Here is a 22,043-nt window from a genome sequence, read left to right as displayed (position 1 = left end):
TCAGACAGAACAGTGATATGCTGTGGGCTATAATCATGTCTACAACTAGAAATCTAGCTGACCTCAATATGATTTACATTGAAAACAAATTTGGCAAATATGTATGGCCAGCCGTGGCATCCAACTGTTCTGTTTCACTACTGTTTGATCTACAAACAATGCTCATTCTGAGGATGAAACGTTGCTAGTTTTCTTTTAGACATAACAGGAGAAGATCCAGCATCCAGTCAAGCTGCAGTCATATTTCAATAACCCACACAAACAGTGCTTTATTTCTGAGTTGGTGTGAATAGGTTTGGTTGGGGTCAGGTGGGACTACCTGTCCACACTGGTCTCCTGCAGGCGGTTGTTCATAATGGCGAATGCACCCACCCCCCCAGAGAAGCCATTGTGGCGAGGAACGTGGCTCTGCCTGGGGCCCTGCTGGGCTGTCTCACACAGCTGCTTCTGCAGCAGTGCCAAAGACACCTTATTGGACGCTGTGAAGTCATTCACCGAAATCATTTCCCCAGAGAGACGCCGGCCACCAGCTACCCCGTCCACCCCCGCTCCGGCGTCCGTCTCGCTGTCGCACACTGTCTCCACCGAGGCGTCCGTGTAGCGATGTCGACCTGTGGGAACTTGGGACGGGGTGGGCTGCACGGCGTTGCGTTTGAAGTGCTGCTGGCGGAGTCGTGCAGGTGGAGGCCTCAAGCCAGAGTGTTTTTTATGGAGGCAGGGGCAGCAGACCCGCCTGCGGAGGCCTCTCTTAGGGCACGAGCAGGGACAGCGTCGGCCTGGACAAGCCAGCCGGGCCAGGATCCAGTTGAGAGTCTGTTTGATGATGATGGAGATGACGTTGAAGAGCGAGTAGATGCAGCACACGCCCATGAGGATGAAGAGGCAGTTGCCCAGGCGATAGGCTTCCTGGGCCTCATAGTGCTCCCTTTGGCTGCTCACCAGGTCCCCGAAGCCAATGGTGCTGAAGGCCACGAAGCAGAAGTACAGGGAGTCCATGTAGCTCCAGTCCTCCATAGAGCAGTACAGAGAGGAGGCGCTGCAGGCGATCAGCACAGACGCCACCCCCAGGATCAGCATCACGTAATAGACAGAGGGCTTCCAGCCCTCCAGACTGTCCTCCTCGCTGCGGGGCTCCTCGGCCCCTGACACAGCCCCCAACCCCGAGCGCCTCATTCTCCGCTCGTGGCACCAACGCATGATGTAGGCCAACATGGTGATGATCCTCTCCAGGAAGAGGTTGAAGAAGAGGATGGTGGCGGCACAGCCGATGAGGCCGTAGAAGATCAGGAATATCTTACCAGGGATGGTAGCTGGGGTGTTCATACCAAAGCCTGGTGGGAAAGAGTACAAAAGAGAAGGGTCAATGTGAAAAAAAATCGTCAATTAAGTGCCCTTACAGTTGTTCTTAATTAGCACTACATGTCGAGATGACAAAAGACGTGGAGATATTAGCATCGATATTGATATTAGCATTTTGGCTTCATGCTACGAATGTAGCTGATATTAGTGAGGGATAATCATTTCACAGTACTGGGTACTTCCAAATTATGTTAACATAAACTAAAATAAGGGAGACTGAATGAGTCATGAAGACAGGAGCTGAGGGAGAGAAGGGATGAGATGGCAATCCTGTTGTCTGTTAAAAATGGGGGCATTGTTCAGTCATGAGTAGTGATCACATTGAAAAAGTCATAGTAAAGCACATCAACCTCACATGCCAACATTTAATTGAAATTAAACTAATTTGACAATAGTGTCTCGGAGTCTAACTGATCATCCAGCTAATCCCCGTAGCCTTCTCTCTTCACCCCCATCATCTACTCAATACATCCTCTACATTATACTGTGTATCTGTTGAGACAGTTGTGTTCGGATGTTTGCATCTACATGACAACAAAGAACTGCATCTAAAATAGCCTGACTCTGACCCTCAATGAGAGCAGCTGTCCAACTCACCGATGGTGGACACCACCGTGCCGACAAAGTAGAAGGCTCCAGAGAAGTCCCAGCGGGGCCTAAGAGCATCCACTCTGATCCCGGCCCCGTTGGCCTCTTCATACTGGCGCAGCAGCGCGTGCAGGGCTCCCAGGCTCACCCGGTGGCTCAGGGTAAAGTTGGCCAGCTGCTGGTCCCAGAGGAGGCGGGCGCGGAGCTCAGAGGGGCGCTCTAGGGCGGAGAACACAGCTGCCCCACACAGCAGATAGAGCAAGATGAGCCCTGCCAGCAGGCAGAAGCGGGCATTGTCCTCATTGAGGGGCAGGGGGCAGCAGCCACCATCCCGTTTACGAGCCATGAGTGCAGCTGGCCCGGCACAGATACACGAACCACCGCACTAACATACACTGCCTGTCTGAGCCTGCTTATTAACACCACTCAGATCACTCACTACACACACATTACACACACCAAACTACCACACACACACACACACACACACACACAACAAGCTTAACAAGCCCTAATGTGCTAAAGCAAACTGGGTACCCACACAGAGAACCTACACACAGCTGGCCCCCAAGGCCAGAGGACGTTGATGGTTGGTCCATCCAGAGCTCTCAATGTGGTGTAATGTCCTGAGTGGTCATTCACGTTCCTTATGAGTTCCGAATCTGATGAACAGTTTCACAGATTGTCAGCTGTGTGATGATGTGCCCACTGATAGAAGAGAACTCCTGACTGTTTGGTCACTGTGTAAGACTCTGGAATCCTGCACTGGTCTGTGAACAAGATATCAGTACCAGTGGGCAATTCATTTGGTATTGGCATTGTTTCCAATCAACAAGTGAAAATCATTTTCCCATCTTTTCTCAAAATATGTATATAAATTTACTGACATCTGTCGTGTAAAGTAAAACCATCATGAACCACTAGAGCTCTTTACTATGCCTGAATATCAAAAACATCACAAAAGCCTACACTTCTCATAATTTAGATTTTTTTGTTTGTTACATGAAATGTTCATAAGGCTCTTTGATAATTAATATCATATATTATCTGAAATATAAAGAGAGAAAAAACATACCTGATTTTATATATCTTGATTAATCCGATGATTCCACAATTTATTCAAATAGTTTTTGCCCATCGTCATGGTGAGACTTGATCTGCGGTTCCAGGTAGCCTACCTGCGCTGGGTACACATTTCCGAGGATCTGATGATCAGTGACAATGGAGATGGGGGAGATGTGGAGAAGCAATCTGATCCGTAAATGTTTCCATCACAGACTTAAATATATTAGTTGTTTAAGTGTATGTGTGTGTGAGAGAGAAAGTGAGAGAGAGAGGGAGAGGCAGGGAGCGAGAGAGAGAAGCAGGAAGAGAGAGAGAGAAGCAGAGGCAGGGAGCGAGAGAGAGAAGCAGGAAGAGAGAGAGAGAAGCAGAGGCAGGGAGTGAGAGAGAGAAGCAGGAAGAGAGAGAGAGAGAGAGAGAAGCAGAGGCAGGGAGCGAGAGAGAAGCAGGAAGAGAGAGAGAGAGAGAGAGAGAGGCAGAGAGAAAGAGGCATGGAGAGAGAGAGAAGGGGAGAGGCAGGGTGAGATCAGAGGGATAAAACCCATGTGTGCAAGCATACCTTGATTGGTGTAATAATCATTTCTTGATTTTAGAAGCTTTTCTATTCAGGTCCTCCAACCTGTAATCAACGTTCAATCTAGCATTTCCTCCTCACTGGGCAGTGAGACTGGTGGTCTTCAATATATTATTGATATGCAAATATATAAACTGATTAAAACACTGGATCTGGACTGTAAACTGATTAAAACACAACGACTTCTTATTCAACAGCTCAAAATTCATTTTAGAGAAAGTTTTGCATGGTATTTATCCCTGTAACATCTGATTGCAAATGTGGTGTTTGAAGTGGTTCACAGCTTATTGATGATACTCTTATCAGGAGTTTACCAAGTGATTAACCAAGTATATTTTTCAGACAACCAACATACAATGTATGTTCTCCTCTCTCCTTCGTTTCTGTCCCAAATGCCTCAGGTATAAGTCATCTCTGTTGTAGGTTGTGTGGGAAGGATGGCTTTGTTCTCTTTTGTGTTTGTCTGTCTGCCTTTAATCTTGGATGAGGGCTGAGGGGTACTAGAGGGGCATGGCTTCATGCAAGGACACTGGAGCACTGAGTGTCCAGGTGCAGAAGAAAGAGGCCATGCATGAAAGAGTGACACCTGCATTTACACCTGCAAAATACATTTCTTCTAGTGATTTCAGATCACATATCAGTGTGTGTAGTCAAGCCTTTTTTAAGAGCATATGATGTTTAGTGCTGTAGGCTTGTGTTCATTAGCCTATTTTAAGAGCATATGATGTTTAGTGCTGTAGGCTTGTGTTCATTAGCCTATTTTAAGAGCATATGATGTTTAGTGCTGTAGGCTTGTGTTCATTAGCTTATTTTAAGAACATATGATGTTTAGTGCTGTAGTCTTGTGTTCATTAGCCTATTTTAAGCGCATATGATGTTTAGTGCTGTAGTCTTGTGTTCATTAGCCTTTTTTAAGAACATATGTTGATTGCTGTTAGCTTGTTTTCATTAGCCTATTTTAAGAGCATGTGATGTTTAGTGCTGTAGTCTTGTGTTCATTAGCCTATTTTAAGAGCATATGATGTTTAGTGATGTAGTCTTGTGTTCATTAGCCTTTTTTAAGAACATATGATGTTGATTGCTGTAGTCTTGTGTTCATTAGCCTATTTTAAGAGCATATGATGTTTAGTGCTGTAGTCTTGTGTTCATTAGCCTATTTTAAGCACATATGATGTTTAGTGCTGTAGTCTTGTGTTCATTAGCCTTTTTTAAGAACATATGATGTTGATTGCTGTAGTCTTGTGTTCATTAGCCTATTTTAAGAGCATATGATGTTTAGTGCTGTAGTCTTGTGTTCATTAGCCTATTTTAAGAGCATATGATGTTTAGTGCTGTAGTCTTGTGTTCATTAGCCTTTTTTAAGAACATATGTTGATTGCTGTTAGCTTGTGTTCATTAGCCTATTTTAAGAGCATATGATGTTTAGTGCTGTAGTCTTGTGTTCATTAGCCTATTTTAAGAGCATATGATGTTTAGTGATGTAGTCTTGTGTTCATTAGCCTTTTTTAAGAACATATGATGTTGATTGCTGTAGTCTTGTGTTCATTAGCCTATTTTAAGAGCATATGATGTTTAGTGCTGTAGTCTTGTGTTCATTAGCCTAATTTAAGAGCATATTATGTTTAGTGCTGTAGTCTTGTGTTCATTAGCCTATTTTAAGAGCATATGATGTTTAGTGCTGTAGTCTTGTGTTCATTAGCCTATTTTAAGAGCATATGATGTTTAGTGCTGTAGTCTTGTGTTCATTAGCCTATTTTAAGAGCATATGATGTTTAGTGCTGTAGTCTTGTGTTCATTAGCCTATTTTAAGAGCATATGACGTTTAGTGCTGTAGTCTTGTTCATGCTGCTCTTCAATTTTTCATGTAGCACTTACCACACGTATCATGCATTGTGCTATGGACAGAATGTCCCTAAATCACAACCCACTTTATCTTTTGGAAAAAACCTGATGTATGAAGTCTAGGTCATATGAATGAAGACATTAGTTATCTTGTATTCAATAATTTGCCTAAAAAACATCAGAACAGTCTCCCTTTAAATCAGTGGTGTAAAGCACTTAAAAATACTTAAGTACTACTTAAGTAGTTTTTTGGGGTATCTGTACTTTACTATTTATATTCTTAAGAACTTTTAATTTTATTCCACTATATTCCTAAAGAAAATAATGTACTTTCTACTCTATACATTTTCCCTGACAACCAACAGTACTCATTACATTTTGAATACTTAGCAGGACAGGAAAATGGTCCAAATCATGCAATTATCAAGAAAACATCTCTGGTCAAATGCTTTGTTTGTAAATGGTAAGTGTTGCAGTGTGCCTCTGGCTATCCATATATTAAAAAACACAAGAAAATCATGTAGTCTGGTATGCTTAATACAGCATTTTTAATGTGCATGTTTTGTTTTTTTCCCTAACACAACACAGCTGATTCAAATGATCAAAGCTTGATGATTAGTTGATTATTTTAATCAGCGGTGTAGTGCTAGGGCAAAAAATAAAACGTGCACAGTTTGTGAAACCTTGTAAGGAATTTAAAATCATTATGTTTACTTTTGATAATTAAGTATATTTCAGCATTTACATTTAAAACGAAAGTATATTTAAAACAAAATATTTTTTTACTTTTACTCAAGTATTTTACTGAGTGAGTTTCACTTTACCTTGAGTCATTTTCTATTAAGGTATCTTTACTTTTACTTAAGTATGACAATTGGGTACTTTCTCCACCAATGCTTTTAATATACATTCATTACAATAATTAAAATAAGGCAATATGTATCATATTAGAAAATAGACAAAGACAACATACAATGGATAGACAACAATTATATCTACCTTAAATAAGGCTATATACACTGAGTGTACAAAACATTAGGAACACTTTCCGAATATTGAGTTGCACCCTCTTTTGCAGTCACAATAGCCTCAATTCGTCAGGGCGTGGACTCTACAAGGTGTCGAAAGCATTCCACAGGAATACTGGCCCATGTTGACCCCAATGCTTCCCACAGTTATGTCAAGTTGGTTGGATTCTTGATACACACAGGAAACTGTTGAGTGTGAAAAACAAAGCAGCGTTGCTATTCTTGACACACTCAAACCGGTGCACCTACTATCATACCCCGTTCAAAGGCACTTAAATCTTTTGTCTTGTCCATTCACCCTCTAAATGGCGCACATACACAATCAATTGTCTCAAGGCTTAACATCCTTATTTCAAAAGTCTCCTCCCCTTCATCTATACTGATTGAATTGGATTTAACAGGTTACATCAATAAGGGATCATAGCTTCCACCTGGTCAGTCGATGTCATGAAAAGAGCAGGTGTTCCTATAGTGTTACACAGTCAATTGACTAATCCAGGGATGGGCAACTTTGATGGGGGTGGGGGGCCACAAAAAAATCTGAATTCATCATGAGGTGCCACAGTTTTACAGTTAATGTCCTGCAATTCTACACATTTTGCCATAGGGTGGAGAGAAATGTTTGCAGTTTTTAATATGATGGGGGGATTGATCTGGGGGACATTAAAGGGGGCACCAGTTGCCCATCCCTGAACTAAACAGACCAGAGCCAGCTGCTAATGCATTGGTGCCTAGAGTCAACCCGTTAAGCAGACCGGGACTGACCATTTTCTCAATGGTAAACGGCATCTTTCATTTGTCCACCATCTTTGCTTCTGCTTCTAGTTCATGTGCTGAGATCTACCCATATTACCGCCACCTAGCGGCTAAAGCGAGAGCCTTACATATTGAGCTGTCAAGATTATGACCCAATCTCAAATGGACCCCTAGGGAGAATCTGAATTGCATTTCCTCCTCATGTCCTCTCCTCACACCCCTCTGACCTTCTCCTCCAATGGGTTTTGAGAATGAGGTGAGAGGACAGGAGGAGTCAAGGAAATGCAATTGAGATGTCCCCCTATAGTAAACCCTACACACTTGAGATCTGAGAGGATTTAACAGGTGCAACCAATATGCTAAATGCTGCACCTTGCCCTCTCATATGCTAGGTTGAAGTTTCACCATATTGCTTATACCAACCAAATAATTTCAGATTAACACAAGTGCATAGGGAGTAGGGTCAAGGGTTCCATTTGGGATTGGGCTGTTAGCTTGAGCTACTTTCTGGTTCTGACAGTCAATATCTAAATTACTCAGGCATTTCTAATTTGTGTGATGCCACCTGTGAGTGGAAGGTAGACTAGCAGTTAAGAGCGTTGGGCCAGCTACTGAAACGTTGCTGGTTTGAATACCCAAGACAAACCTGAAAAACCTGTCGATGTGCCCTTAAGCAAGACACTTAACCCTAATTTGCTCCAGGGGCGCCATACTACTATGGCTGACCCTATAAAACATTTCACTTCACCTATCTGGTATGTGACAATACATGTTTATTTACCGTACATTTCATAAGCATTATATAATGCCATTACTTGACCTCTTGTGACACGTAAGCATATACTAGTATTAGCTAGACTTAAAATAAGTCAAATTCACTTCTCATACTGATGATATCATCTTTAATCCAAAACACACAACGGGTTAATGTAGCTAGATGAAAGTATTTTACAACAATGACCAGAGCAACTGGACTGCTCAACCCAATAAACTCACTGGCCAGAGACTGTTTTCAAATGTTCATCCTCATCAGTGGTTCATCAGTGGTGTCCACCTCTCTGACAGAGGACAATAGTGCTGTCATACAGTTCAGATCCATGGCCATTGCTTAGGACAATGACTGCACTTACTCAGCTGCAGATTGAAAGGGGTAGTAATCTGACTAGTGAATGATTAATGTAATTACATAGCGCATGCCCACGTATCCAGTTAGAGGTAGCGACAACAGAGGCTGTAGAGAAGGAAATGGTTTTGGTCATCTTTCTGCTTTGGGTTTGGAGAAAGTTCCTAGTTGCTTTGTATTCACATCTTTCAGCTGGTCAAGCTGTCTCTGTCCGCGCCGGTAAAGATATTCTATGTGCATGACATCAGTCTTCTTGATGCTGGAGTTCTCTCGGAACTCATCCCGGATCCTGGGTAGAAAGCCTGGCTTGTCCTGGCCAGCACGCAGGAACTGGCGGAACAGAGACAACACCTGTTTCTGCAGCTTACTGTGGCGTGCCATGGTGTGGAACACAGGGCAACAGCAACACAGATGACCAGGGAAGACGACCTACCAGAAGACAGAGAATGAAGCAGCCTCACCGTCACAACACATGCATCAGGGTGTAGATGAAGTGTCTCCTACACCTATGGGAGAAAGACATCATAGTGGCTGGTGAAACAATGATATCTGGCCATGTTAGTTGTCATTATATTATCTTATGGTTATAGGTGTGTTTCTGAAGATTTGATTAGCCTCATGATGATAGCCTATGAAACCAATATCCCTGATGATAAATTAACTCAGAATGGACAGTCAGGGACCCGAACTCATCCCTGGCAGTGGACAGTAACGTTACAGGAACAGTATTATATTAGTAAGTCACATCAATAAAACTTCTAGCTAGTCGCTAACCTACACAAACCACAAAGTTGAACACTTTACAAGACATTCCACATACACGCTGATACTAAAACACCACAATATGGTTTAAAGTCATGTAGCTATATACTAGCTAGCTAGTCGAATTTACTGGGCTAGAACTGCTAGCTAGCTAACCAGCAAACTAACCTACCTTGACAGTCAGTGTCAACTTCGAAAATATAGTAACTTCGCCTGTATTTGATAGTGAAATGCGTTTCATATCAAGTGTGAAACTCCCGTTAATAACCTATTTACCACTTAAACCGTTTGAGGAACATATTGCTTAAACACTAGCTAGCTAACACAGCACGACCTTTATGATAACTCATATTAGCTATGTATCAAAGACAGTACAGTATGAAGATAGGCCAGAACTGCTTCCCCATATCAGACTTCTAGGCGATGTCACGACGACATTTGCTAGCTAAACTCAGGCGTACAAATACGTCATATGCAGGCGGGTCATTCCTCTCTTGCGGTGCCATGTGGACCTTAAACTTTTGGAGAAAAAAAACAATATATATATTTTAAATAGTATTCTAAGAGAAAATGGGCATGTTTGACTTTCAGAAAAACAAATTGGTCAAGCTCAGGCACTTACAAAAATATTGGGTGCATTTTCCAATTTGTTAGGCGCATAATCCAAACTGGGTGGAACCTAAACAGGGTGGGAATTTTGAGTCTAAATTAGCCATAGCTCTGTGAGTGAGCAAGATTGAGCTGGCAAGCAAAATGGTGAACGCTTCAACAGGATTTTACCTTCTCTATCAAACATATTTATATTTTCTCCATAATTTAGCCTAGCATAGTGGACATTTATGAGTGGAACCTACAGACTAACAACTGAGTGTTTATATTTATTGAGTTTTTCAAAATAGTTTTCCCACCAAAGAAATTACGACACTTCCTAAATGTGGTGTCATTGTAGGAAGGGGTTGTTTTCTTAAATGGAGAATTTCAAACTAACCAGGGAAAGTGATCAGGGAAAATCTTAAATAAAATAATACAATAATTATGAAAAATACTTTATTGATGAAATAGACTTTAACTAGGACTATAACAATGAATAACGATTTTAAAATGTGTTATTTTATGGCATATTTATTGTGTAAGTAGATAACTGGGGACATGGCAAAAACGCCAACATCCACTGGAAAAAAACGTGCATAAAACTCCCTTTCATGATCCATATTTTGATGTTTTTTTACGGTTAAGGACACCTGACCTTATATTTATAGCCTTCTGGAATCCACATATTACACCAAATAAGAACTGATATTTCCTGGGGACAGAAAAGGTACCGAAAACTAGGAATGACCCAGACCGTCAAATCAAAAGGCGGAGTGCATATACAGTTGTTTTTGTTGAAGATGAAAACGTGTCAGTTTGTCACTTTCGTGAGGTTGGCGTAATAACATGTTAAACTCGTTGAGGCATTGGCTCAAATCCACGTTGTGCCTTTACATTTCGAGAAAAGGAACAACTCGTTTTTCACTTCTCAAACCCCGGCCTGGGCTGATTTTCCCAAAAGCATCGAAGCATTAAAATTATCTTTCGTTTATTTAGTTTCAATGGAATTAAGATGGTTATTAGTACGATACCTTTGCGAAACCCAGGTCTCGTCTGTTTAGCAAGCGTTCCCGAAAGTTTCACGATGTTGCGCCTCTGAGTTTAGAAACTCTATGTTTAAATGTTTATATTACGAAAGCCAAAGGCGACGAGCTGTTGCGTTGGGTGCTAGTTACACTGCCCTCTAATGGCTTGGATGTCTCACCTCACAATTACGTTGTCAGTTTAGTACAGGCTCAAACGTTGGGGTGAACTTAACATGTTTCAACAAATTTCTCACACATGAAATTAAACATATCAAACAAGTTTATAATCTTTATTTAGGAAAACATTCTGTGTGTAATTCTATGCAAGCAATCATTCATTTCATATACATTTTTCATACAGTTCAATAATAATACAAACATAATTAAAATATGGGTCGATGTCAGAAAGTAGTGCAATACAATATTGGGTTGCGGGTTGAGGTACAGAATAGCCTCAATCAATCTTTCACATAGGAGATGGCATGACTCCAATGGAAGCCCGTTGTGCATGAACCATTCTGAGTGTTTTGTTTCTTTCGGCAAAACAATTATAGGACATGTTGGCTAGCAGAAATAGACTGTCAGCCAGGCTATGTAACAACACTGTGACAGTTACAGCATCCATTCACACAGTCTGGTTTATTCAGTATAATAATGTTGTCACTGAGTTCGCTGTAGCAAGTATTGCGCATAAAATAGTTTCTTATTATGCATTATTAGATTCTGCTGGCTGACATCATGTGAAAGCCATTGTTGTGCTACAATAGTGGATGCATACAGTACACAATAATCATACTTTTCAATTTAGTTATTATCGCTTTTTGACCAGTTAACTGGTGGATGCGACTCTTTCAGTATACAAATAATATGTGACACATTGGCACTGAACATAGTATTACTTCTAGATAAATATATCTACATATTGTAATGCTCAATATACACAAAGTCATACCAATACATTTGATTCATCTTTATCTTCATTCTAATATATAGTACATGTATTTCAACAAACAGAGTTGGAACTGTTGGGTCTATGTAATATCGGAAGCATAACTTCATATTACTTGCATAAGCTACTAGAAGATACTTCAGAAAGTATTCATACCCCTTGACTTATTTCATATTTTGTTGTGTTACAGCCTGAATTCAATATGGTTTAAATCGAGGGATTTTCTCACCCATCTACACACAATACCCCATAATGACAAATTTGAGCAAATGTATTGAAAATGAAATACAGAAATATCTCATTTACATAACAATTTACATCCGAGTCAATACTTTGCAGAAGAACCTTTGGCAGCGATTACAGCTGTCTTTCTTACCCAGTCTATCTGGGTAAGTTTCTAAGAGCTTTGCACTCATGGATTGTATTATATTTAAAGTGGGGCAAAAAAGTATTTAGTCAGCCACCAATTGTGCAAGTTCTCCCACTTAAAAAGATGAGAGGCCTGCAATTGTCATCATAGGTACACTTCAACTATGACAGACAAAATGAGAAAAAAAATCCAGAAAATCACATTGTAGGATTTTTAATGAATTTATTTGCAGATTATGGTGGAAAATAAGTATTTGGTCACCTACAAACAAGCAAGATTTCTGGCTCTCACAGAGAGCTTCTTCTTTAAGAGGCTCCTCTGTCCTCCATTCGTTACCTGTATTAATGGCACCTGTTTGAACTTGTTATCAGTATAAAAGACACCTGTCCACAAGCTCAAACAGTCACACTCCAAACTCCACTATGGCCAAGACCAAAGAGCTGTCAAAGTACACCAGAAACAAAATTGTAGACCTGCACCTGGCTGGGAAGACTGAATCTGCAATAGGTATGCAGCTTGGTTTGAAGAAATCAACGGTGGGAGCAATTATTAGGAAATGGAAGACATACAAGACCACTGATAATCTCCCTCGATCTGGGGCTCCACGCAATATCTCACCCCGTGGGGTCAAAATGATCACAAGAACGGTGAGCAAAAATCCCAGAACCACACGGGGGGACCTAGTGAATGACCTGCAGAGAGCTGGGACCAAAGTAACAAAGCCTACCATCAGTAACACACTACGCCGCCAGGGACTCAAATCCTGCAGTGCCAGATGTGTCCCCCTGCTTAAGCCAGTACATGTCCAGGCCCGTCTGAAGTTTGCTAGAGAGTATTTGGATGATCCAGAAGAAGATTGGGAGAATGTCATATGGTCAGATGAAACCAAAATATAACTTTTTGGTAAAAACTCAACTCGTCGTGTTTGGAGGACAAAGAATGCTGAGTTGCATCCAAAGAACACCATACCTACTGTGAAGCATGGGGGTGGAAACATCATGCTTTGGGGCTGTTTCTCTGCAAAGGGACCAGGACGACTGATCCGTGTAAAGGAAAGAATGAATGGGGCCATGTATCGTGAGATTTTGAGTGAAAACCTCCTTCCATCAGCAAGGGCATTGAAGATTAAACGTGGCTGGGTCTTTCAGCATGACAATGATCCCAAACACACCGCCCGGGCAACAAAGGAGTGGCTTCGTAAGAAGTATTTCAAGGTCCTGGAGTGGCCAAGCCAGTCTCCAGATCTCAACCCCATAGAAAGTCTTTGGAGGGAGTTGAAAGTCTGTGTTGCCCAGCAACAGCCCCAAAACATCACTGCTCTAGGGGAGATCTACATGGAGGAATGGGCCAAAATACCAGCAACAGTGTGTGAAAACCTTGTGAAGACTTACAGAAAACATTTGACCTCTGTCATTGCCAACAAAGGGTATATAACAAAATATTGAGAAACTTTTGTTATTGACCAAATACTTATTTTCCACCATAATTTGCAAATAAATTCATTAAAAATCTTATAATGTGATTTTCTGGATTTTTTTTTCTTATTTTGTCTGTCATAGTTGAAGTGTACTTATGATGAACATTACAGGCCTCTCTCATCTTTTTAAGTGGGAGAACTTGCACAATTGGTGGCTGACTAAATATTCTTTGCCCCACTATATATGTATTATGTATTTTCACATTCTTTAAAAAAATATTCAAGCTCTGTCTAGTTGGTTGTTGATCATGGCTAGACAGCCATTTTCAAGTCTTGCCATAGATTTCCAAGTAAATTTAAGTCAAGACTGTAACTCGGCCACTCAGGAACATTCACTGTCATCTTGGTAAGCAACTCCTGTGTAGATTTGGCCTTGTGTTTTAGGTTATTGTCCTGCTGAAAGGTGAATTAATCTCCCAGTGTCTGGTGTGAAGCAGACTGAACCAGGTTTTCATCTAGGATTTTGCCTGTGCTTAGCTACATTGTTTCTTTTTATCCTGAAAAACTCCCCTGTCCTTAACAATTACATGCATACCCATAACATGATGCAGCCACCACTATGCTTGAAAATATGGAGAGTGGTACTCAGTAATGTGTTGTATTGGATTTACCCCAAACATAACACTTTGTATTCAGGACAAGGAGTTAATTGCTTTGCCACATTTCATTGCATTATTACTTTAGTGCCTCGTTGCAATCAGGATGCATGTTTTGGAATATTTTTATCCTGTACAGGCTTCCTTCTTTTCACTCTGTCAATTAGGTTAGTATTGTGGAGTAACTGCAGCGTTGTTGATACATCCATCCTCAGTTTTATCCTATCACAGCCCAAAAAAAACTCTGTAACTGTTTTAAAGTCACCATTGGTCTTATGTTGAAATCCCTGAGCGGTTTCCTTCCTCTCTGGCAACTGAGTTAAGAAGGAAGTTCATATCTTTCTAGTGACTGGGTGTATTGATACACCACCCAAAGTGTAATTAACAACTTCACCATGCTCAAAGGGATATTCAATGTATTTTTAAAATGGTATTTTTTCCATTCTATCAATAGGTGCCCTTCATTGTGAGGCATTGGAAAACCTCCTGTCTTTGTGGTTGAATCTGTGTTTGAAATTCACTGCTTGACTGAGGGACCTTACAGATAATTGTATGTGTGGGACACAGAGATGAGGTAGTCATTCAACAATCATGTAAAACACTATTATTGCACACAGAGTGTGTCCATGCGACGTATTTATGCTTGCCATAATAAAAGGGTTGAATAGTTATTGACTCAAGATATTTCAGCTTTTCATTTGCAACATTTTCAAAAAATCTAATTCCACTTTGACATTATGGGGTATTGTAGGTAGGCTCGTGGCAACAAAAAAAATCTAAATTTAATCCATTTTAAATTCAGGCTGTAACACAACAAAATGTGAATAAAGTCAAGGGGTGTGAATACTTTCTGAAGGCACTGTTAATACACAATTATATCCCATATAATCTAGCACTTCCCAAAGCACATATTTATTGCTATATTATTACTGGACTGTCTGTCCTAAACATATAAGTGATTTTTGGGGAACAAATATGTCCAGTAATGTCTGTATATCACCTCTGTATTTAGCATTTTAATCTTTTTCTATCCACATGATCTTGCTTGAACTTCCCTTATTGGGAAACACTATATACTCTAGTGTTCACAACCTCATTTACTGAACGTATTGAGAAAAGGCACCTAATCAAGTTCATCATTCTGTTTTTGCATAAGTCTGAGTTCCACATGGATTATGGGAATGAGAGGGACAGGGTATATAAAAGGCCTCTATAATCGCAATCCTAATTTCAACCGTTTTCTAGTATGGCTCCAGAATGGATAAAAAAACAACAAGACTACTAGGGTATAGATTCTAGAACGAGAGATATAGGTGATGTAGAGAAAAGGCATGGTATGATAGGACTTTGATGATTGTAAATTGATTATGTGGGAGAGTGGCTGGTATTATAAAATTCAGCTGGGTGATTGTGGCATAAAGTCTAAAGGATACATGTCTATGAGCAACAGTAAAGGGAGGAAACGTCAGTCAGAGTCCTATGTATTCAGCAAGGAACACCACTAGCACCTTGGTGAGGTTCTCGATAGTCTGAGAATGGATGTGTTCCGCTGTGTCCTCCAGAGTGTGCATAAAGGAGGGGAAGGGTGTTGTGATCATGTGTAGGACTGGAACCCCTGCGGGCATAGAGGGGAGTGGGTGGGAATGGCAGAGAGACAGGGGAGGGGAGAAGACAAATGAGATAGGGTAGAGTGTAGGGGATGACAGAGAGACAGGGGAGGGGAGAAGACAAATGAGATAGGGTAGAGTGTAGGGGATGACAGAGGTTAATAGACGGAGAGATAAAAAAGGCAGATGGTAGATTAAGTTCTACAGGGATAAAACTAAAGCAGAGGGAGAACTCTCTGCAGATACCGTACAGTCATAAGGTCATAGTCTAATCAGCGGTGTAGATATCAGAGGCGGGTTAAGATTAAGGAGGACGCTCTTTTTTTATGAGCATGGCCTTATTTCTATTACAGCATATTGGATGACTGTCTGTCTTTTATATTCCATTCACCCAGTTCAATGTAACGTTGATATGTTTAGGCTACTACATGATACTCATATTTTCCCTATACCCATCATGAGGTTGTTACAACCTAGCCTACAAATGAAGTTTATAACGTAGGTGCAAAGGTCGAAAGACAAATTGGAGTACTGCCTGCATATAGCTGATCTAGGGTGTAATCATTAGTCCAAACAGTTGCAAAACTAAAACAAGAGTTTCTAGTGGACAAATTCAGGTAGGTCCATACCCGTTTAATTCAGTTTTCTTCCATTTAAGAAACATTTTGCAACAGAATTGGCGGAATAAATACACCCCTGTTCAGCCGCACTGTCACACCCTGATCAGTTTCACCTGTCCTTGTTATTGTCTCCACCTCCTCCAGGTGTCGCTTGTTATCCCTGGTGTATATATCCCCGTGTTTCCTGTCTCTCTGTGCCAGTTTGTCTTGTATGTTCCAAGTCAAACAGTGTGGTTTTTCCCATGCGCCTGCCTTTTCTATTCTCTTTTACTAGTCCTCCCAGTTTTGACCTTTGCTTGTTTTCTGGACTCTGTACCCACCTGCCTGACAATTCTGCCTGCCCTGACCTCGAGCCTGCCTCCCACACTGTACCTCCTGGACTCTGAACTGGTTTTGACCTTTTTGCCTGTCCACGACCATTCTCTTGCCTACCCCTTTTGGATATAATAAATATCAAGGACTTAAACCATCTGCCTCCCGTGTCTGCATCTGGGTCTCGCCTTGTGCCCGTATAAGCACACACAGTTCACTTTCATAGCAGCCACACAAACAGCAACATCACATTTACACGCTCTCTTCTCATATTTTCCCTTCACTTGTGGAGTTCAGTGCACAACACAACAGCTGTCATACCATAGCTGCTACACACAGCCTACATTGTTGTCACTATATTATCTAACTTCATAGTCAACATAGCTACTATAACTAACACGTTAGTAAAACCACAATCCAATCCATGTGTACAATCACGCAGTAGTGTACAACACACAGTTTAGCAGTTATACTGGCGGGGCCCAGTGGCAATACACTTATACAACCGAAAGTTCACCTTGAATTGGACGTGTCGGATAGCCTTAGCCAGCTAGCTAACATAAATATCATTCCTCTCTGTTTGAGTCAGGTTGTTGAAGACGCTAAATTAGCTGCATTAGCTAGAGTAAGTCAAAGTGAAACTGAAAGAAAAAATATATATTTCGCTCTGCTGCTTCTCCTTAATTTTGTACAAAATTAATTTGTTCAAAACTGTTCAACTATTGTCTTTCTCTCTCTTTGAGGCAACTACTCACCACATTTTATGCACTGCAGTGCTAGCTAGCTGAAGCTTATGCTTTCACTACTAGATTCATTCTCTGATACTTTGATTGGATGGACATGTCAGTTCACCTGCAAGAGCTCTGATAGGTTGGAGCACGTCCCCCGGAAGTCGTCATAATTACTGTGTAAATGTATGGAAGGAGGTGAGAACCATGAGCCTCCTAGGTTTTGTATTGAAGTCAAGGTACCCAGAGGAGGACGGAAGCTAGCTGTTCTGCTTCACCATGGTGCTACCCTACAGGCTACTGTAGACCTTCATTGCAAAACTGTGTTTTAATCAGTCATTTGGTGACGTGAATATATTTAATATAGTTTTACCTAAAAAGGAGATCTTGCAATATGTATCTTTTTCGGTGACTTGACAAACATTTGATAGAAATGTGAGTTATAGATATGTCATACTTTAAGAAGCAGTAGATCTGTTCTATATGCACAATTTCTATGCTTTTTGCATCTTTTACTTTAGGTTTTGTACACCATCTTTAAACAGCTGAAAATATAATGTTTTTGGTTATGTAAAATATATTTCACCACAGTTTAGATGGTACAATGATTCTCTACACCAGGGGTATTCAACTCTTACCCTGCGAGGTCCGGAGCCTGCTGGTTTTCTGTTCTACCTGATAATTAAGTGCACATTGCAGTAGAAATTGCTTTGAGGTCCAGAGATGAGTTTGAGGGCTCTGCACTATACTTCACATAAACTGAAATTAGGCGAACTATTCAAATTTAAACAACCAGGAAATAGCCAAGCGATTTCCGCATAGTGCATCTTTAATGTTTCACTATAAAATAAAATAAACTTCACTGAGTAGGATGGTCCTCCCCTTCCTCCTCTTAAGAGCCTCCACTTATATATTCATGGTGTACTGTTAAACGTCCATCCTTGTTAGTCAGTAAATGTGCCCTCTAACCATCTGCCTATCTATGTGGGTGTGCTCTCTCACCCTGCTGGAGGAATGGCACATGGTCGTCCTCCACAGGGCCCAGGTTTATGTCCTTCCTGAAGTAGCTCACCTCTCTGGGGTGGGAGGACAGCAGACCCAGCTTATGGAGCCTCCTCTCTAGCACACGGACATGACAGCCACCGCGGGCCATGGGGGGTGGAGAAGGGGTGAGCAGGGAGGAGAGAAAAAATGATGGAGGAAGAACAGCTCATTTCAGGTGTCTTATTACTTGTGCCTGAGTGGAATTATAGCCAGATCAGCACTGCAGAGCCTGGTCCTGTATTAGCATGAGTCAGTCATCCACCTACAAAACTCTCTGCCTTGCTCCCTGGCTCTTTCTGTCATTCTAGTGTCCCTCTACCTCACTATCTCCATTACAATATGTTTTTGCCCCATTACGATTACAGTGAGCAATGAGCGTGATAATAATGAATTAATTTACCTGGCAATATAGGTAATTTTTGTGATACAGTATATGGAGTATACATTTTGAGAAGAGAGGTGGGGGCCGTACCTGCATATATCAGCTCATCAAACCAGCGTACAGTGTCGTCAAAGTGGTTGACAAACATAGGGTCAGGGGCACCAATAAGATCCAAAAGAACAAACAGGTCCTGCCATTCAACATACAGAACACTTAGCTAAGCAAAACATTAACTGCATACTACATAAGGCTTGGCAATGGAACATTGTAACAAACACTAACAAAGCCTCACCAAAGCATGTAACAGGGTGGTATGTTCAGCTCCTGGAGGGTGAGGTGTACGGGACATTTGTTCAGCAAGGTAACGTGAGCCATACAGAGAGTCGGAGGGGCTCGGCTGATCAAACGCCTCATTACCATCAAAGAAGACCAACTGCAAAGTCACCTGTGACTTCTACCAGAGAGAAAAACAGACAGAAAGAAAGACTGATACAGGGGTTGGAGTGATACATTTTCTTTTAATATAACAAAAATGCTTAGAAAAATATATATTGGTCGAGTAATATGTGACTATGATACAATATCCTTTAAAATGCATTGCTTTTGATGCCAACATGGGAGATGTCCGGTGAGTGTTAATGATGTCTGTGCCTCAACCCACAAATGTCTGCAGTTTAATTTGGATATAAATGTTTGAATAATTGATGTGTGTGCATGGGTCAGACTCCAGATCTATAAATAGTCTGACATCCCGGGAGAGAGGCAAACATGTCAGAGGGTAGCCCAACCACACACTGAAGCCTCATCCTGTCATCAGTTTTCCGCAAATCCAACAACTTATATTCCCAGTGCAACCAGGAACTTAAAAGGATCTGTCAAGTCATCACTTTCATCCTTGCCCTCTGAAGCGTAGCCTTGTCCTACAGTAGCAGAGCAGACAGTATTTACCTGTTGTTTTAGTACTTTCAGGTGGACGTCCAGAGCAGTCACCAGCTCCAGTATCATGGCACAGGGGACGGCCGCGTCGCTGGCCCCTAGGAACCTCCTGAGAGGCCCGTCGGGGGTTTTGGAAGCTGGGAGCATAGCCTTGGAGTCGTAGTGGCAGGCCAGTAGCAGACGGCGCGGGGCCGAGGGGTCCAGGACAGCCAGCAGGTTGGAGAAGGTGATTATTCCCTTTGGGGTAGCAGAGTTGAAGGAGTCGACATCCAACGACCAACCCGCTGACAGGAACTCTAGATGGCTGTAGATATGCTGTGGCATTCACAGAAAAAAACAGTGTGATTTTAATCTAAGGACATTATTTCAGAAAACAAAATGTTAATTGATACAATAACATGTAAGACTGGGATAAAGAGACACCAGTTCCACTTTAATTACAGACGTTCTACCCTGATGTCTCTTCCTGGAGTCAGTAGAGATCCTAACCTCACGCACCCTACGGCTGCCCCTGGTACCGGGCAGTCTCTCTACCAGGATGGGCCTCAGGAGAGAGTACCACAGTCTACCTGAATTCACCTGGCCCACCAGACGCTTGATCTGGGCCACAGTGGCCCGACGGGGGTTATGGGTCAACTGCAGAAAGTGAGGACAGCAGGAGAAAGGAGACAGTTGCAGTAGTTTTTTTCCCATATGCATTTTGAAAACCGTCAGTCACCAGGCAGAACATACTGTTATTATTGAGCAATCAAAGATCTGACTTGAGGTAAATTGTCTGCCATCAGTGAAGTGTATATAGTTGACAATACTGGGTTAAGTGTTCCAGCTGGCTGGGGTATGTAGGCTGTAGCAAGACAGCAGCACCTCAAAAAGTAGGCTACTCCTTAGGCTTAGTCCAATATTGGAAAAACGGAGGCTACAGTGCAGGAGCCATCACCTACCTTGTCCCTTATTAGGTCTGGCACACGAAATTGTGTGTTATCGTCCATATGAATACTGTCATCCTCATCGCTTGTATCATTACTCGAGAAAGAAAATCCAAGTGTCAGAGCTATAGCCAGCATCCCACATAGGCATACGAGAAGCACCCGAACTCGGGACATCCGGAGCCGGTAGCAGCGTCCCAGTAGCAGCTTGGTGCCTGGAGAAGATCGGGGCTTCCGGGTGGTTCTCATAACTTGGAAGAACCGTTAGATTCACACATCAGTTCAGTCCGGTACAGAGCCTTTCTTAACTGTGTGCGTTATAGTGCTTATGATTCCATGCTAGCGTATGGCAATGGAGAATAACGTCCATGACCGATTGAATTAATGAGGCCACTGGCTGCTTAGACTTGAGCCGAGCGTGGGCAAATAAACATGAAACAATTTATGACATCTATGATTTTCATTTAACACAATTTCATCAGGATAGGCTACAATTTAACAACAAGATACAGGCTATTTTACCTCAATGGAGCACTCATGCAGTCATGTTGGGACATACATGCAGCGGCGGATCTGTCCAATCAAATTTATCAACCACTGAGGTATAATAAACTATCAACGTCCGCAATAATCGCATATTGACCCCCGCCATATCGTCGTCGTTTCGTTATGGCCCCATTTTTAGTGCACACGCGGTGTTCTGTGTCTGCAGTTGGTGCATGAGCCCTCGACCGCCTGCTGTGAAAATTGTACGCGAAAATGATTCAGGAGAAGGCTATCAATTGATGGAAAAATGAGACTGAAAATGTGCCTTGTTTATTTGGAAGAAATTCTAAAAATGACAATAGACTAGAATTTTTTAAAAGTCACACGTTAGCCCAAAAATATGAATTTATATGTGTATTATTCTATCTATATCTGTACATTGCTGAACGAATTAATCAATTATTGATTTATTGATTGATTGATATCTAGTGAACCAAACCACTGATTGGTTTGTCATGTAGGTAAAATATTTCCGCATGGTAGCATTAGAATCACATTTCTTAAAAGTCTTAGAACGTTCAATGTACCCGCTAGGATAGGTCTGTGTCTAGCCAATGACCTGCCTCGTGCGAAGGGATTGGTCCTTTCTTAACCAATGAGGTGACATGACTAGCTGGCTAGAGAACAATCATTTAAAAAATAGATAGCCAACATTCTCTTTGCTGCTAAACTTCTTCTAGGTAAGTGACTGGCCATAAATTGTCACTAACAATTATTTCCACAGATATTAATATTTTTATAGTGTCTAATAATTCAAATGTATATTTATTTTGCTTATCTCTGCTCACCCTTCATATACAGTCATTGGCTCGCCCTCGCTAATAAAAAACGAGTAAGTTA

At 41.5% G+C, this 22,043-nt stretch overlaps 2 protein-coding genes across 2 annotated transcripts; both read right to left on the bottom strand.

The window, feature by feature from the left end:
* Positions 1-315: 315 nt before the first annotated feature.
* LOC135550551 (potassium channel subfamily K member 13-like) lies at positions 316-12,708 on the bottom strand. The gene is made up of 5 exons (XM_064981476.1): positions 11,630-12,708; positions 8,664-8,699; positions 1,957-2,253; positions 738-1,331; positions 316-620 (listed from the first exon to the last, which is right to left on the bottom strand). The coding sequence occupies exons 1-5, from the start codon at positions 11,658-11,660 to the stop codon at positions 316-318; spliced, it is 1,263 nt and encodes a 420-aa protein (XP_064837548.1). The 5' UTR covers positions 11,661-12,708.
* A 977-nt stretch (positions 12,709-13,685) lies between these two features.
* Positions 13,686-21,380, bottom strand: LOC135550550 (glutaminyl-peptide cyclotransferase-like). The gene is made up of 7 exons (XM_064981475.1): positions 20,673-21,380; positions 20,221-20,367; positions 19,744-20,046; positions 19,088-19,249; positions 18,886-18,985; positions 18,372-18,488; positions 13,686-15,717 (listed from the first exon to the last, which is right to left on the bottom strand). The coding sequence occupies exons 1-7, from the start codon at positions 20,904-20,906 to the stop codon at positions 15,572-15,574; spliced, it is 1,209 nt and encodes a 402-aa protein (XP_064837547.1). The 5' UTR covers positions 20,907-21,380; the 3' UTR covers positions 13,686-15,571.
* Between the last annotated feature and the right edge of the window lie 663 nt (positions 21,381-22,043).

This window comes from Oncorhynchus masou, chromosome 12 (genome assembly GCF_036934945.1).
Source record: "Oncorhynchus masou masou isolate Uvic2021 chromosome 12, UVic_Omas_1.1, whole genome shotgun sequence".
NCBI lineage: Eukaryota > Metazoa > Chordata > Actinopteri > Salmoniformes > Salmonidae > Oncorhynchus > Oncorhynchus masou.
This window is presented reverse-complemented; position numbering and strand designations above follow the sequence as displayed.